Raw genomic sequence first — 17311 nt, 5'->3', positions numbered from 1 at the left:
AGAGGCATATTTACAGGCGTTTACTCAGCATCAGGACAAAGGAAAAAACATGTCTGCTCCCCTTCGTGCCCAAGCAAAAGCAGGAAGCAAAACACAAACGGAAGTTCCCGGTAAGCTGTGCTGGAATGTAAACAGACGTGTGCCATGCAGCAGCTCCGCACATCTGCTTAGATGGAACGGGACATCATAATCCTAACAGTGAGAACAGGAGGCTGGACTAGATGGGCTCCCTTTGGCCTGAACCAGCAGACTCTGCTTATGTGTGTAAGCTGAGTTGCAAATACTGCAGCAAAGGAGGTCTGGAGCCGTTCAGCTGCCTTTTCGTCCTCGTGAACATCTGATCCCACCTTGAGACGGGAGGGAGGGAGGGAGGGGGCTGGCCCCATGCCTCCATCCTTTGCTGCTTCTTCTTCCGCCCTTGCAGTGCCCCCGCGCACGGTTCCCGCAGCCCCCTCCTCGCTGAGCCTTGAGGGTTTGGACGCGCCCCCCCCTTTGCTCCTGCACCTCCTCCTGCCCTTGAGGTGTCCCCTTCAAGTAGCCAGAGTTGTCAGCTGCTTCGGCTGCACCTGCCACATCCACCTTGTCTGCCGCTCCACACTTTCCGCAAGGTGCTCTGGAGCCAGAAGCTACAAGGTCCTTCCTTCGCTCCCGGCAGCTTCTCGCCCAAAGCTGTTTTCTTGGCTGCGGGGGGGCTGGGGCTGGGGCCCCACAGCAAACGGAGAGCGAGGAGGCAATGGGGCTGGTACAGGGGGCGGCTGGGGCCCATTCAGCAAGGACATTGTAGAGCCGTGACTTCCCCATTCATTCAATTGCCCAGCCATAAATCAGAATTATGCACAGCGCACCCAGTGTAGCTGCACCATAGATTTGTGTAACAGCCTTAGGATAGTGTCAGTTTTATTTCCATGGAATCTTAGAACTAGAAGGGACCCCAGGGGCCATCTAGTCCAGCCCCCTGCAATGCAGGGCTCTCAACCAAAGCAGCCATGACAGACCATCCCTAGCATGGAATTTGCCCTTTTCGTGGTGCTGTTCACTACAACCTCACAGGCTCCTTCCTGGTCACTCACTGCAAGTTCAAACTCCCTGAGTGTATTTGTGAAATAAATGTCTTTTGATCACACTGGATTGCATTTGCCATTTTTACTGCGGGTTCTCTCAGTTCAGAGAAATCCTTTCTGGAGCTCTTTGTGCTCCATTTTTGTTTTGAGCACCCTGGACAACTTGGCTCTGCCTTTCTGCTAAAAGGAACGAGGAGGCAAAATCAGCAAAGTGTCACCATGAAGAGCCTGGCAAAATATGCAATTTAAAAAAACCTCGTGTGATTTTGCAAAAAATTAAAGGCTCAAATTATGGAGTAGGAGGGATTGGACAATAACCCAAGAGGGGACTTTGGATCAACTCCTGGAAGACATGGCTGCACCCTGGAAGCAGGATCCATCTTTTGCTCTGGCAGCGGAGGCCAAACAGGGACAGATCTGGACCTCATCTGCTGGGCTGCAGTCAGTGCATGATCATGTCTGGCTGTCCCCTTCGTGAGACCATCAGGGGAGCCTGCGGGATCCAGCCCAGCATCCTGTTCTCACAGTGGCCAAGCAATTGCCCCAGTTCGAAACCCACAAGCAGGATCCGAGCACAAGAGCAAGCCCTGTGGTTTCCAGAAACTGACACTCAGGTGCATTGCTGCCTCCGTCCGTGGAAGCAGAGTAGAGCCATCCATAGCCCTCTCCTCCTCCATCAGTTTGCCTAACCCTCTTTTAAATCCAACCAATTTTTGGCCATTGCTGACTCTTGCAGGAGGGAGTTCTAGTTTAACTCTGCACTGAGTAAAGAAAGGCTTTCTGTTATCTGTCCTGAATTTCCCAACGTTCGGCTTCATTGGAGGGCAAAGAGCCTTCCCTTCTCTCTCCACTTTCTCCAGGCCGGCCGTCATTTGGCCAACTTCTCTTGCTCACCTCCAACCCCAAAGGTCCCAGGCGCTGTGGCCATTTCTTCCCAGGGGCGCCTCTCCCTCCCTCCCTCCCCAGGACCAGGTATGGGGCCCTTTCCTGACCCTCCTCCTGCTCACGGTCTCTCTGCCTTCTCTCTTCCTCTCCCGCAGGTCTTTGGGCACGGCAAGGCCAACGGGGAACCCACCTGGGCCCTCCTGCTCACCGCCTGCATCTGCGAAATAGGCATCCTCATTGCCTCCCTGGACGAGGTGGCCCCAATCCTCTCCATGTACGCCCCCTCCCCCTCCTGGGACCTCTGGGGGCCCCTCTGAGCACGGGGCAGGGGGTCTCTCTCCAGCAGCCAGGAAGAGGCCGGACTGCCCAGCCAACCCCAGGTCTTGAGCATCCCTCAAGCTGGGGCAGCCCCTCCTGTCTGCCTGTGCTGCCCTCCCCAGCCCCACCCTCCCACCCCACGTGGGGCAGTTCCTTCCAGGCGCTGGGAAGGGGTGTCTTTGAGCCGCCCTCTCTCCCCCCCCTCCACATTCAGGCCCTTGCTTCCTCCCCCCCAGGTTCTTTCTAATGTGCTACATGTTCGTCAACCTGGCCTGCGCGGTGCAGACGCTGCTGAGGACCCCCAACTGGCGGCCGCGGTTTCGGTATTACCACTGGTGAGTGGCGAAGGGTCAGGGATTCTCGAGCTGCCGTTCCTGCGGGGCAGCAAGGGGGTTGGTCTAGATGGCCCTGGGTGGCCCCTTCCTGTTCTTTAGGAGGAGGAGCCTCCTGTTGGCAATAATAATAATAATAATAATAATAATAATAATAATAATTTATTTATTTATTTATTTATACCCTGCCCATCTGGCTGGGTTTCCCCAGCCACTCTGGGCAACTTCCAACAGAACACTAAAATACAACAACCTATTAAACATTAAAAGCTTCCCTAAACAGGGCTGCCTTCAGATGTGGTAGTTGTTCTTCTCTTTGACATCTGGTGGGAGGGCGTTCCACAGGGTGGGTGCCACCACCGAGAAGGCCCTCTGTTTGGTTCCCTGTAACTTGGCTTCTGGCAGCGAGGGAACCACCAGAAGGCCCTTGGCGCTGGACCTCAGTGTCCGGGCTGAACGATTGGGGTGGCAAGGGAGGCTTGGGCGGCTGCCGGTGCTCCTCTGGTCTGGGCTCAGCTCTTCTCCTCCCCCCCCCCCCGGTGCCCACAGGACCCTCTCCTTCCTGGGCATGAGCCTCTGCCTGGCCCTGATGTTCATCTGCTCCTGGTACTATGCGCTGGTGGCCATGCTGATTGCAGGACTCATCTACAAATACATTGAATATCGAGGGTAAGTTGGCAGGTCGGGGGCTAGCGGGTCCCTCCGGGTGTTTTTCTGGGGGAAGAACCCAGGCCAAGCGACTCCCGCATTGCAGGGGTTGGGCTAGACATCTCTTAGGGTCCCTTCCAACTCTGCAATCCTAAATCACATTTAGGAGCCTCCTTCACTCCACTGCTTTGCGAGTTCCAGGGCAGAGGGGGGGGTTCTCCTCCACCTTTCCTGACCCCCCCCTCCCTCCCTATTATTAAAGTTATATACCCCAGAGTTTGTGTTGTCTTCCGGGACAGTAAGACACAGCAGAGACTGTGGCCTCTTTATGATATATCGCTCTATTGACACATATCTACAACCTGCTCCTAGATAATAATAATAATAATAATAATAATAATAATAATAATAATAATAATAATAATATTAATATTTATACCCTGCCCTCCCCAGCCAGAGCCCGGCTCAGGGTGGCTAACACCAGTAAAATTACAGTAAAAACATAATAGGAAAAAACCCAATTTAAAATGCAGGTTAAAATGCAATTTAAAATGCAGCCTCATTTTAAAAGTAGCTGATAGATCAAGACCATAAGGGGAGGGAAACATAAGGGGCAGACTGAATCAAAACCAAAGGCCAGGTGGAACAGCTCTGTCTTGCAGGCCCTGCGGAAAGATGTCAAGTCCCGCAGGGCCCTGGTCTCTTGAGACAGAGCCTTCCACCAAGTCGGGGCCAGTACTGAAAAGGCCCCGGCCCTAGTTGAAACTAATCTAACCTCCTTGAGGCTTGCTACCTCCAAAGTATTGTTATTTGTGGACCGTAAGGTCCTCCGTGGGGCAAACCAGGAGAGGGGGTTCCATAGGTACGAGGGTCCTAGGCCACAGAAGGCTTTAAAGGTCAAAACCTTTAAAGGGATTGCAGAAGATTTGCATCCTACGAGGGTCTGGCTTCCCCTTAAGGGCGGACAGCAAAAAGCCATCCTCTGCCTCTCTGGCTTCCAGCCGGTCACTCCCAGCTCACTTGCAGTTCTGCCCTCCTTCTCTTTTTCTCTGCAAACTGACTGCAAGAAGCTCCCCCCTCCCCCCCCCCAAAAAAATACCTGGCCTTGGCCTCTGTGCATCAGCACCCGACCAAGAAGGGGTCCCTCTCCCCCTTGCCTGGCAGTCTTGCCCTCTGGTGGTTTCCTTGATGGTCATCGCTGGTCTTTGTCCCCTTGGATGGCCCATTGAGTCCAGGGGGCTCCCCATGTTTGGCAAAGTTCAATCAGACTTCTGGCTAAATCCTAAGACATAATAATATTAAAAGACAAAAATACACAACATAGTAACCAACAAAAGCAACACCCCCACAAATAGTTGAATCAGTGAATGGCCTGGTGGAAGAGGAAACGTTTTTGCCTGGCGCCTAAAGACAAGGCGAAAGAGCCAGGCGTGCCTCCCTGGGGAGAGCGTTTCCCCAAGAGGGAGCCCTGTTCTCATGTTGTCCCCCCCCCCGGCCTTTGGTGGAGGAGGAACACCCAGAGGGGCCTCAGAGGATGACCTTTGACTTTGCAGAGCGGAGAAGGAGTGGGGCGATGGGATCCGGGGCCTGTCCCTCAGCGCGGCCCGTTATGCCCTCTTGCGGCTGGAGGAAGGGCCGCCCCATACGAAGAACTGGAGGTAAGGGAGCAGGACTCTGCCAGACTGACCGGGTGGGTGTGGGAAGAGGGAGAGGCAAGGAGACCGGGGGGGGCACCTGTGGGAAGGCTGCTGGGCAGTGGAGTGCCAGGGGCCCTGGATCAGCTGCCCACCACAACAGGCATAGCAAGTGCAGGAGGGGCAGAGATGTGCCTGGCACGAGGCCTGGAGCAAAGGGAGGGCATGAATGTGAGGGGGGGTGAGGGGGGCGTGATTCCTGCATGGCTCTTGGGGGACCCGACTGCTCTATGATCCCTAAGGGAGGGGGCAGCAGAGGGAGCTGGCAAGGCAGGAGAGAGGAAGGGGACTTGGGACTGGGAAGGAGAGGCAGCGAGAGTGGGCAGGAGTCCTCCAATGCTAATCCTACTCAAGAGGAGACCCACTGACACTGATGGCCATGGTGAACTTGGTTTCCTGCATTCCAACGGGTATACTCTGAGGAGGGCCCGGCCAGCGCCAACTCCCGCCTCCCCCTTCCCAGGCCGCAGCTGCTGGTGCTTGTCCGCGTGGATCAGGACCAGAACGTGGCCCACCCGCAGCTGCTCTCCTTCATCAACCAGCTGAAGGCCGGCAAGGGGCTGACCATCGTGGGCTCCGTGCTGGAGGGCACCTTCCTGGACAACCATGCCCAGGTCCAGCGGGCAGAGGAGGTGAGCAGGGCAGAGCGGCGCTCCCGGGGTTGGGGGTTGCAGGGTCCCGATCCCTGCTCTCGGCCGGGAAGGGGCTCCAACTTTTCTCCTCCCTGCTCCCTCGCAGTCCATCCGGCGGCTGATGGAGGCAGAGAAGGTGAAGGGCTTCTGCCAGGTGGTGACGTCGACCTCGGTGCGCGACGGGATGTCCCACCTGATCCAGTCCAGCGGCCTGGGGGGCCTGCAGCACAACAGCGTCCTGGTCGGCTGGCCTCGCAACTGGCGCAGCAAGGAGGACCACCAGACATGGAGGAACTTCATTGGTACACGCTGGGCGGGGGGCAGGGGGCTGGGAGGGCAGAGGGGCCCTAAGGGCCAGGCCAAAGGGGGCCCACCGACTCCAGCACCCTGCTCTCCCAGGGGCCTCTTGTGCGAAACCCACAGGCAGGATCTGAGCCCAAGAGCAGCGCTCTCCTTTCCAGCAACTGGTAGTCAGCAGCATTGCTGCCTCTTGCAGGGGGTGGGGAGCGTGGCCCTTGTGGCTAGAAGCCCCCCCCCCCGGCCCTCTCCTCCTCCCCCATGAATTGGCCCAATCTTCCTCCAGTGCCACCCAGGCCATTGCTGTCTCCTGCAGGAAGGAGTTCCAAAGATTAACGATGTGCTGCAGGCAGAATCACTTCCTTTCACCTGCTCACCTTGGGGTTCTCTGCTATGTTAGAAACTCAGATATAGAAGCGAGGCACCAAGTGGCTCCTTAAACCAGAGTTATGGTTGCCAAAATTGAACGTCTAGTTGCCATTTGTGGCCAGGCCGTTCTAAAGTTGTATTTTTCAACGCACCGTTTTGGTTCTGGAAATTCATTCCAATTGTCCAGATAGAATTCTACAGGACAGGGTATTAGTGTGAGAAAATGGTCTATCTCTAAGGATCCCCAGCCAGGCACCTCCAGATGATGGAGACGTCAGATGCCGTCCTGGCCCCCGGGCATCTTCGCTTGGTCACAAATGGCCAATAACCGGGTGCAAAATGTGTGAATTTTGAGCACTGGTTCTCTGTCCACCCTCTCCTCTTGTGGGTGACGCTTCTCTCCCCTGCCTGCGCCCCACAGAGCTCGTGCGAGAGACCACCGCTGGGCACATGGCACTCCTGGTGGCCAAGAACCTGGCCATGTTCCCGGCCAACTCGGAACGCTTCTCAGAGGGCCACATCGACGTCTGGTGGATCGTGCACGATGGAGGGATGCTGATGCTGCTGCCCTTCCTGCTGCGTCAACACAAGGTATGCGGGGAGGCGCAAGGGGGGGTCGAGCTGAGAACCCTGCCCTGCAGGGGGTGGGGCCACAGCAGGGTGCCGGTTGGTAATCATACAGTTGAAAGATGGAGCTAACTCTTTACAGTCGTGCCTCTGCTTACATATCCCTCCAGTTACATAAACCTTGGGATACATAAGCGGCAAACCTGGAAGTATATTTCCAGGTTTTTGCCGCATGCGCAGAAGCAGTAGCCCCTTTGCACAGAAGTGCTGTTCCACCCTGCAGGTGTGCACAGAAGCGGTCTCTCCAGCTGCGAAAACCTCAGGATCCGATGTGGTTGAGTGTCAGGCCTAATGAGAAGAACAGCTTGTTCTTGGTGGTCTTACTCCATGGAAATCAGCTCTTGAGATCAAAGACCCCCCCTCCCCCCTCCTCTCCAGGGTTTCCCCCTGCAATCTGAGGCTGCGCCTGCATGCCGCCAACCTCTCCTCTGCCCTCTTCATTCCTCTTCTGGGGGGAGGGGAGCTCATGGCAGCAGGAGGGGGAGAGACCTGTGACTCTTCACCAGCCGGACTCATGTCTGGCCCTCCTCTCCTGCTTCAGCTTCTGATTCTTCCTGCTCACGAAGCCCTGTTGCTTCTTCCGCTTCTTACACCTCCTCCTCCTGGTCTGCTCCCCTTCTCCCTCTGACCCCTCGTCATCATCCCACCCCCGGGCTCTGGGCCTTCTTCCCTTGGGGTTCCCCTTGGGGGTTCCTCCCACCGTTCCTCTGTGCCCAACCAGCCCAGGACAGCTGGACTAGATGGTCTCTGGGACCCTCCCAACTCTGCCATTCTATGCTTCTACGAGGAAGGGCAGAGTCCTCAGCAGGGACGCCCAACCGCAAATCCACTCCCTTAGCAACCACAAATGGCTGTATTGGAGCTCCAGTCTCTTCTGGCGGCTGCTGGGGAGGAAGGGGCCCATGTTCTTTTTAATAATATTTTTATTGCATTTCCATTTTTAATATTTAGACGCATTCTTATTATCCACTCTACTTTTTTGCTCATATGAACCCATCGACATCCCTCCTGCCGGCCTCATGGCTTTCAAAGTTCATCTCTATATCATAGCAGTTATACATCTTCCATTTTACGGTTTTCTCATTCAACATCTCCATTTTTAAGTAAATGTAAAAAAGGTAATAATCATTGTCAATACTTCTTACAACCCTGCTCTTGTTTTTAATTGCTTACGGTGATCCTTCAAATATTGTACAAATTCACTCTAGTCTTTTTGGAAAGCTTGATCATGCTGGTTTCAGATTTTCCCGGTCAGCTTCTCCAGTTCCGCATAGTCCATCATCTTCATCTGCCATTCTTCTATCAATACAATAGTCTTTTTTGTCATTGTCCCATACAGAACAACGAAACTGAAAAAATCTACATCAGACATTCAAAACACAACAAGCCTGCTATCCCAGCTATCCCAGCCTGGTTAACCCCCTAAAAACTCTGATACCCCACAATTAAATACAATATACTCCCATAGAGACTACCTTAAAGGTAAAGGTAAAGGGACCCCTGACCATTATGTCCAGTTGTGGCCGACTCTGCGGTTGCAGCGCTCATCTTGCTTTACTGGCCGAGGGAGCCGGCGTGCAGCTTTCGGGTCATGTGGCCAGCATGACTAACCTGCTTCGGGTGAACAAGAGCAGCGCACGGAAACGCCATTTACCTTCCCACCAGAGTGGTACCTATGTATCTCTTTGCACTTTGACGTGCTTTCAAACTGCTAGGTTGGCAGGAGCTGGGACCGAGCAACGGGAGCTCACCCCGCTGCGGGGATTCGAACCACCAACCTTCTGATCAGCAAGTCCTAGGCTCTGTAGTTTAACCCACAGCGCCACCCGCGTCCCTTTTGGAGACTACCTTACACTGTGTTTAAAACCAAAATCGCATTTGGATAGAAACTGTTTCTCAGGCGCTAGTCCTAGTCTTTATCGTAGATATTTCTTGTTGCTTCCGTGTTCTGCCAGGCCTTGTCCCAGGAACGAGTCCCCTGAGCTGGGCAGGGCAGTTTTTGCGCTGGCTTAGTGTTTCCAGCGCCTCTTTTCCTCCCACGTAGGTTTGGCGCAAGTGCAAGATGCGGATCTTCACCGTGGCCCAGATGGACGACAACAGCATCCAGATGAAGAAGGACCTGACGACTTTCCTGTACCACCTGCGCATCACAGCCGAGGTGGAAGTGGTGGAGATGGTAAGGCTGTCAGAGCAGCCGGCTGCTGGATCCGGCCAGGAGCCTGTCTGGTCCAGCCTCGCGTTCTCACGGGGGAGTCCCCATGTCCCACCCTCTCCCTCTCCCGCAGCACGAGAGCGACATCTCCGCCTACACCTACGAGAAGACCTTGGTGATGGAGCAGCGCTCCCAGATCCTGAAGCAGATGCACCTCACCAAGACGGAGAGGGAGCGCGAGGTAAGTGGCCGTGGGGCTGGTGGACCGCACAATAGCCCTCCCACTTATGGGCTGGGAAGCGCTGCAAGGTCTCGTGCAAGCGCAAAGGGAGAAACCTGCCCTGCCTGAAGAAGGGCCTGGGCAGAGAGGCCGGGAGGAGAGAGTCCTGCTCTCTTGCAGCGATTCCTCCGTGCACCTTAGAACTGGGTCCGATTTGCACCTGCCCTCGTCTCACAGGGGCCAACCGGGGGCTCATTCTGGGAAACCCACAAGCAGGATTTGATCACAGGGGTGCCGTCTGCCTTGCTAAATGCAAGGCAGTTGTTTTAAAAAGAGATTCAGATGTAACACAAAACATGAGTGAGTGAGTGAGTGAGTGAGTGAGTGAGTGAGTGAGTGAGAAGATTGAAGGTTTTTATTCTAAACAGCAAGCAATATATACATGCCAAGCAAGCACTTTGGTCTGCCACTTGGAAGCCCTCAAGAAGTGGCGAAGTGAGGCCTCAGTTTGCACGACCCCACGGCCATCAGTCTGTGCATGAGCTTCTCAGAAACTATGCCCCAAACCATCCAATTTATAGATAGCTAGCCTGTTAGACTGCATGGCTTGCTCAACTGGCTATGTGCAGATAATTCATTAGCCACCTCTCCCAGTGCCTCACTTTCTCCAAATGATGTCCGACATCAAAGAAGGTGAAGGTACCCAGCACTATCACAGATTAGGGCACTAAAGGCTGTTCTCAGCCATCAAAGAGCTGAACAAGAGATAGAGGGCGAAGCAAAGAGAGGCAGGGAGGGGAACCATGTCAGATCACTAGATCTCCTGGATCAATTGCCCATATAGGGAGAGGGAGAGAAGGGAGCCGATTCAGCTGCGTGGGTTCAAGAGAGGATGAGATCACTAACTCCTTGAAATGCAAATATATTCCAGACAGATACCCCACACACCTTCCCCTCCTGTGGCTTCTAGAAACATCACTGCTTCCACCTGGGGAGGCCAAGCAGAGCCCCCCCCCCCATGGCCTCTCATCCTCCATGGATGTCTCTCATCCTCTCTTAAAAGCATCCAAGCTGGTGGCCAGCCTTGTTTCCTGTGGAAGGGAGTTCCATAGTTAAACTAAGCACTGTGTAAAGAAGGACTTCCTTTTCCCTGTCCTGTCTTTGATCTTTTTCACATCTCTCCCCTTGTAGGCCGTCTATTATATACTATACTTCTCACTACACAGATCTCAGTGTCTCTTGGCCAGCAATGGGTGCCACCCTAAAGCATCTCTCACAAGGGGGGGGCACACAGAGCGTTTTAAGGGTGTGTTCAGATGGGGGGGTGATATGAAGAAAACCTGTGCATGTTATATGCGCTTTATAACTGGCACCTCAGCCTTTGCCCACAAGGAGCCTGAGGATGAGTTGGACGTCTAGCAGATAAAACACCTGGCACACAGCCAGAGCCTGGCACCAGCCTGGCACCACCCATAGGGGGCAGCTCCCTTGCCAGTGGCCTCTCCTCTCCCTTCTGCCCCCCAGATCCAGAGCATCACGGACGAGTCGCGCGGCTCCATCCGGCGCAAGAACCCCACCAACACGCGCTTGCGCCTCAATGTCCCCGACGAGCAGGTGGGCGACAACGAGGAGAAGCCGGAAGAAGAGGTGAGGCTGCCCGGGGGTGTGTGTGTCTGGGCTCAAATGCCCAGAAGGGGCAGAGCAAGAGCCATCTGCAGTTTCTCATAAGAATAGCGCTTCTATTAAATAATGTGGGAATGTTGAAGATAGTAGGAGAGAATATATTAATTAAATAGTATCCTTCCTCACTCAGGCTAGTGAGTCATGTAGCAGAGCACATTCCCTCGTAGACAGCAGGAAGCCAGTTGATGGATTCAGGAGAATCATTAGAGTTAAGCAATCCAGTCTGGCTTGTCCAGATGGGATTGTTCCTGGTAAATCCCCTTAAGGTAAAGGGACCCCTGACCACTAGGTCCAGTCGTGACCGACTCTGGGGTTGCAGTGCTCATCTCCCTTTACTGGCCAAGGGAGCCGGCGTACAGCTTCCGGGTCATGTGGCCAGCAGGACTAAGCCGCTTCTGGCGAACCAGAGCAGCGCACGGAAACTCCATTTACCTTCCCGCCGGAGCGGTACCTATTCATCTCCTTGCACTTTGACGTGCTTTCGAACTGCTAGGTGGGCAGGAGCTGGGACTGAGCAGACACAAGGGGAGGAAGTCCAGACCAGGTGTGACAGGAAGTCCTCCTGGCTGGGGCAACGTCTCCCTGTGTGTCCGCTCTGGGCAAACAGGAAATGACCGTTCCTGCTTCAGTGATGTTACATCCCACAAATAAAGAATTTGCCCAATGAATCCATTTCCAGTTAACCTGATTAAGCGCCAAATTGTTGCAGCCCTGAAAAAGAGAGCAATCAGAGTAGGTCGGGGCCTCAAAGGTAACCCAGTCCACTGATGGAATCATGGGAAGGGACCCCTGGGGGCATCTAGTCCAGCCCTGAATCTCAACTAAAGCATCCCTGACCGCCCAGGCAGAGACTTGTGGGGCATGGCCTCGATCCTGACCGGGGCTGATGGCTGCATTGCGAGGGGCTGCGCAGGGTCCGTGCCCTGGCCCCAACCTCTCCCACCCTCCTCCTCCTCTGCCACAGGTGCAGCTCATCCACGACAAAAACGCCACCAGCGGCTCCCCGTCTCCGGGCGACGAAACGGAGGCGGAGGTGGAGGCGGAGCCAGAGGCCGCCCCGGAGAAGGTGCACCTCACCTGGACAAAAGACAAGCTGGCCGAGAAGAACAAGGGCAAGAGTCCCGTCAGCCCCGAGAGCATCAAGGACTTCTTCAGCATGAAGCCGTGAGTCCCGGCGCCAGCGCCTCTGCCCCCCAGGCAGGAGGGACCTGCTTCTGCTCCTGCCGGGGCATCGCTTGGGCAGGTGCTGGAGAGGCTCTGAGGGTGCCGGGAACCAGGGGGCTGCTGGGCAGAGGGGAGGGAGCTCGGTGCCAAGGGAGGGGCTTGCCAGGCATGCCTCCTGGCAGGGGGCACCAGGTAGTCAATGACCAGCTCTCTCTCTTCCTCCTTCCTTTGCCTGACGCTGCCAGGGAGTGGGAGACCCTGTAAGTCTTTGCTTGGGGCTGCTCTGCTCTGTGTTATGGGGGGGGAGCAGGGGGGCTCTCGGGGCACCTCTGGCTGGGCTTTTCTCCCGCCCCACCTGTTGTGGGGCAGGGCGCTGGGCTCGGGCGGGCAGGGTGGGGTCCAAGGAGGCTTCTGGAGCCAACCGACCAGGCCCCCGCCGTCTTCCACAGGAACCAGTCCAACGTCCGGCGAATGCACACTGCCATCCGCCTCAACGAGGCCATCGTGAAGAAGTCCCAAGACGCCAAGCTGGTGCTGCTCAACATGCCAGGGCCCCCCCGGAACCGCAAGGGGGACGAGAACTGTATCCTTCCCTGGCAGAGCCCCACGGGCACCTGGGGGCAGGGGCATTTCTGGGGCGTCCTGAGAGTGAAGCTTTTGAGGGGAGCAAGGGCAACACAGGAAGGGAAACTGCAGATACTCTGCCTTTTAATAATAATAATAAGAAGAAGAATAACATTTATTTCTATTCCGCCCTTCCTGGTTTAAAAACCAGGCTAAGGCGGCTAACAGCAAATATAAAACATTAATTAAAATGCGACTTAAAAACAGCATAGGTAAAGGGATCCCTGACCATTAGGTCCAGTTGCGGACAACTCTGGGGTTGCGGCGCTTATCTCGCTCTATAGGCCGAGGGAGCCGACGTACAGCTTCCGGGTCATGTGGCCAGCAGGACTAAGCCGCTTCTGGCGAACCAGAGCAGCACATGGAAATGCCGTTTACCTTCCCGCCGGAGCTGTACCTATTTATCTACTTGCACTTGGACGTGCTTTCGAACTGCTAGGTTGGCAGGAGCAGGGACCGAGCAACAGGAGCTCACCCCATTGTGGGGATTCGAACCGCCGACCTTCTGATCAGCAAACCCTAGGCTCTGTGGTTTAATCCACAGTGCCACCTGCGTCCCATAAACAGCATAAAACAGCATAAAATACAACATAAAATGCAGCATCAATATCAATAAAATTCAAAAATTCAGGGGTCATTTTGGGTAAAAGAAAAGAAAAAAACAAAACGCCAGTCAGTAGACATCCTGGGCTAACTGGCCAAGTTGGTCCTACCTGGACAAGTGCATTTAGAACCCAAACCAGCAGAGGAGAATCAGGTCCCTGGTTCTTCTGGGGAGGGTGGGCCAGGGCCAGGGTGGGGGCCTCTCTTCTGTGCCCTGGGTACCCCTCCGCTCCTTAACTGCCCCCCAGACATGGAGTTCCTGGAAGTCTTGACGGAGCACCTGGACCGGGTCTTGCTGGTGCGCGGTGGCGGCCGGGAGGTCATCACCATTTACTCCTGAGAGGCTGGCCGAGGCCGTTGCCCGGAGGTTTGTGCCCCGCCTGAGAGCCCCGCCTGCCCCTTTCCGCACCCATCTCTCCCGGAGAGCCAGCAGGGAGGGCCTGCCGCCCAACACCGCTCCACTCGTCTCTCCGCACGTGAACTGCAGCGCCAGGCGCACCCATCCAAGCACCGCGGCCGCCAGCTCCTGCCCAGCGGCACGGCTGCTACCGCTGACCCATAGGTCGACCTCGGCTCTAGGGCCGGCGCTCGCCGTGGGACGGAGGGCGGCCGCCGGCAGCTAAGTGACTTCCCCGGGAGGCCGGAGACTCGGATGCGCCGAGCCCCTTGCCCTGATCCTGCCTGCTTTTCTATCGTTGCCTTTTGTCGGGTGTGCTCCTTGCTCCCCCTGCCCCGCCCCCCAACCCAGCCCCCCAGGTGGGGAGAGGGCACCAGCCGAGGCCACCAGCATGCTTCTTCCCTTGCCAATGCTGGACTCTCCCCTCCCTGCCCTCCTAAGGCAAGCCCCCTCTTGGGGACCAAGCAATGGGGCTGGGCAGCTTCCGTAGAATCGTAGAATTGAAGTTGGAAGGGACCCCTGGGGTCATCAAGTCCAACCCCCTGCCCTCCTGCTTTGCCCTTTTTGCCCAGGAGGGCCTGGCAACTACGGCTGACCCCCTGCAGGCTGCCTGGGCTTAGAATGGCAGAGTTGTCGAGTGGGAAAGGGGGTCATCTTGTGTCCTGTCCCCCCGCCAAGCCCCTCTAAACCCACCAACCATTTTGCACTTTGCTCTTCCCGTCCGGCCCAGAGGGGCACTGGGGCGCAGAGATGGGTCTCTCTGCCCCGTCTCGGACGGAGAAGCCACGCCTTTTGGGGTCCGCGTTTCCTCCTTCCTGCCAAAAGGGCGGGAGAGGAGACAGGACAGACCCCACTGGGGCCCCCGCAAGACCACAGCCCCTTTGCACTTTAGGACTGTCTCTCCCAGCCCATGGGACTGGGCTGCCAGGTGACACCCCCCCAGGGGCCACAGTGGTGGCGGGGGCCCCTCTCGCCACCCTCCTGCTTCTGTGGCCCCTTCCTCGCCCGCTGACATTCCCCAAATGCCCCGTATGGGACGGCAGTCTCTCCCATGGGGGAGGCAGGTTGCCTCAGCCAGATGCACTTAAAGCCCACCCGCCCTCCTGCATGCCCCCCCCAGTTCTCATCTGGCTCAACAAAGGGCTAAGATGCTTTGGGGGGGATTCTGTTTCCCCCCATCCTAGAATCGCAGAGTTTGAAATGGGACCCCACGGGTCATCTAGTCCAACCCCCTGCAATGCAGGAATTGCAACAAAGCCTCCCTCCCTTGCCTCCCCCCAAAATGTGTGACGCAGCCCCTTCCTCTCCCCCTCCCCCCCCAGTGTCCGCTGTGGGGCTTTTAACCAATGTGAATAGTCCTCCGTAGCCAGAGGGACGTCGCTCTGCCTGATGTGGGGCTGTATATATTGTAAATAGCACAGGACATGTATTTTTAAAGGGGTCGTATTTATGTGGGGGGGGGGACAGAAACGAGATGAAAGTCTATACATAAAGAGAGTGAGAGAGAGAGAGATCCAGCGGGTGGGGTGGGTGGCTGGCTGGCTGAGACGCCCCCCAGGCGGGGCCAGGAGCCAGGCCTGGACCGGCTTGGCGAACAGGCGCTGCGCACTTCTCCACGGGCGCTGTGCAGTGGCAGGGAGTTCCGCTGAGACCGGGCGGCGCCGGCGGCTGTTTCCTCCTTTGTGCACTTGTCTCTTCTTAGCTTCTTAGGGTTCTTATCAGGGAAAAGGGCCAGAACCACCTGAACCTATTTCACAGCAGATCTGAGCTTCCACTTCCGAGTGCGGCCTGCTAAGCTTCAAACTCTCCGCGTCCCCCTCGCCCTGCGCCCCACCAGGCAGCCTGGCCCCCGTGCCTCCCCACCTCCTCTCCTAGGGCCGGGCCGTGGCTGGAGCAGCATAGAATCAGGGAGCTGGGAGGGACACCCCAAGGTCATCTAGGGCAACCCCCCGCCATGCAGGAAACAGAGATCAAGAATCACCGCCGGACAATCCCCCGGCCACTGCTGGAAAGCCTCCAAGGAAAGAGAGCCCCCCCTGCATTGGAGAAGATCCAGTGGGTCCTCCAGACCACCCCCTGCAATGCAGGGCTCGCAGCTTCCCATCGCCCGCACCCCTGGCAGCTAGATCACCCCTCACTGCCCCTTCGCCACCCACCTGGTGGGGTTGCATCTGCTCCCCGCCTGCACCTCCTGGCGCACTTTCCATGCAGGGTGTTCAGAGGGTGTGACCCTCCCTCCACCTCCAGAAGGCCTGGGGGGGGGTGTCTTCTCCCGCCGCCGCATGGCTGGCTCCTTCCCCTCCCAGCTGCCCCACTCCCCCCCCCCCATATTTCCCAGTCCCTCAGGAGAGACCCACGCTTAGCAGGTGGCACTGCATGCGAGTTTACACCCCCCGTTCTGACCCCGCACGTTTGGCCCCCCGTGTGTGTGTGTGTCCCGTGTGCCGCTCTCCCCTGGAGCCCCTTCAGCCCCGTCCGCCCAGGGAGGGTCCTCTTGTGATCGGGGGGGGGGCAGGACATGCACCACTGCTGGAGGAGGGGGTTGCAGCGGAAACAGGACCAGCTTCAGAAACAGCAAAAAAGGAGAACGTAATTTTAAATCATCTCCAACGTGCAGACTGAGAAGGGGTCTCCTTGGAGCCAAGGCTCGCTCCTTGGAGAGTCCTGGTCCTTCAGAGATGCTGCTTCTGAGAAGGACCCAGAGGCCCTATTTGTGTTGGTTAAAACACACTCCCCCCCCCCCCAAAGCTCCATGTGCAATATCTTTGTTAATGAATGTTCCCACCAGAGTCGGCTCATCCAGTAACCTTTATAATCCGATCACCGTAGCTAACCTGTTTTACGTCCATCCAAGTGACTCTTGATTCGAGTGCAATATTTCGATAGCTTTCGTGAGCTCCTCCATCGTAGGCTTTTGTGTTCTAGGGATTTGTGTGTGCAAAGCAACGCCGATCAGTTTCCTCCCTGTAAATAAACCGGGTTGCCGATCCAAAGGAACGCGCGTTAGGCTTGCCTCTACTTTTGTGCGAGTGTTTCTGTGGGCTGCCTGGCTACCGCCCCCCCCCCGCGCTGTTCTCTATGCCGATAGATATCCATGGGGTCGTGGCTCCTCCTCTGTTGACTGCTTGTGTTGACGCTTCTACTGTATTTTATTTTTTAGATTCCTGTCTGCACAAAATGCAATAAAAAGGATTTTATTACACCCTTCATTGGCTGCGGGCGGCCTGCTTATGTCCTGGAGGAGAATGGTGCGTGTGCACAGAGTTCACCTCCAAGCGGCACATGGTTAACCTGTGGAACTCCCTGCTGGAGGCACCAATGGTCCCCTACCTAGGTGGCTTTAGAAGAGTGTGAGTTCCTGCAGGAGGGGCACCCCCTGGGGCTTCCAGTCATGAGAGCTATGCACATGCAGAAGGGGAGGTCTTGTGGTGGGATGCTTCGGGGGGGGGGGTTCCCACAGGCCACAGAGAGAACGCTGGACTAGGTGGACAACTGGCCTGATCCGGGACCTTGGGTTCTTATTTTTACAAGCAGTCGACTGGTGCTGAGCAGGCTGGAAGGAAACTGGAATGGCCTTCCCAACAGCTTGCACTGGCCCAGCTCAC

The 17311-nt window shown here is 56.2% G+C and overlaps 1 protein-coding gene across 3 annotated transcripts in view; it reads left to right on the top strand.

Moving 5' to 3' along the window:
- The window catches only part of SLC12A5 (solute carrier family 12 member 5), a 103457-nt gene extending 86542 nt beyond the window's left edge, over nt 1–16915 (top strand). For 2 of the 3 annotated variants that reach the window (XM_081916682.1, XM_081916684.1), the window contains exons 13-26: nt 2102–2220; nt 2501–2599; nt 3146–3265; nt 4798–4902; nt 5402–5570; nt 5677–5872; nt 6658–6827; nt 8908–9039; nt 9149–9256; nt 10760–10882; nt 11883–12082; nt 12328–12342; nt 12532–12665; nt 13558–16915. In XM_081916682.1, coding sequence (XP_081772808.1) covers nt 2102–2220; nt 2501–2599; nt 3146–3265; nt 4798–4902; nt 5402–5570; nt 5677–5872; nt 6658–6827; nt 8908–9039; nt 9149–9256; nt 10760–10882; nt 11883–12082; nt 12328–12342; nt 12532–12665; nt 13558–13649 — 1782 coding nt within the window. In that variant the 3' untranslated portion in view covers nt 13650–16915. The remainder of the gene's footprint in view (nt 1–2101; nt 2221–2500; nt 2600–3145; nt 3266–4797; nt 4903–5401; nt 5571–5676; nt 5873–6657; nt 6828–8907; nt 9040–9148; nt 9257–10759; nt 10883–11882; nt 12083–12327; nt 12343–12531; nt 12666–13557) is intronic. The other variant, XM_081916683.1, reaches the window with a different exon arrangement.
- The last annotated feature ends 396 nt before the right edge of the window (nt 16916–17311 follow it).

Source organism: Podarcis melisellensis (assembly GCF_964234715.1).
Source record: "Podarcis melisellensis genome assembly, chromosome: 6".
In the NCBI taxonomy this organism is placed as follows: domain Eukaryota; kingdom Metazoa; phylum Chordata; class Lepidosauria; order Squamata; family Lacertidae; genus Podarcis; species Podarcis melisellensis.
Note: the sequence above shows the minus strand (reverse complement) of the source record. Positions and strands in the feature narration are given on the sequence as shown.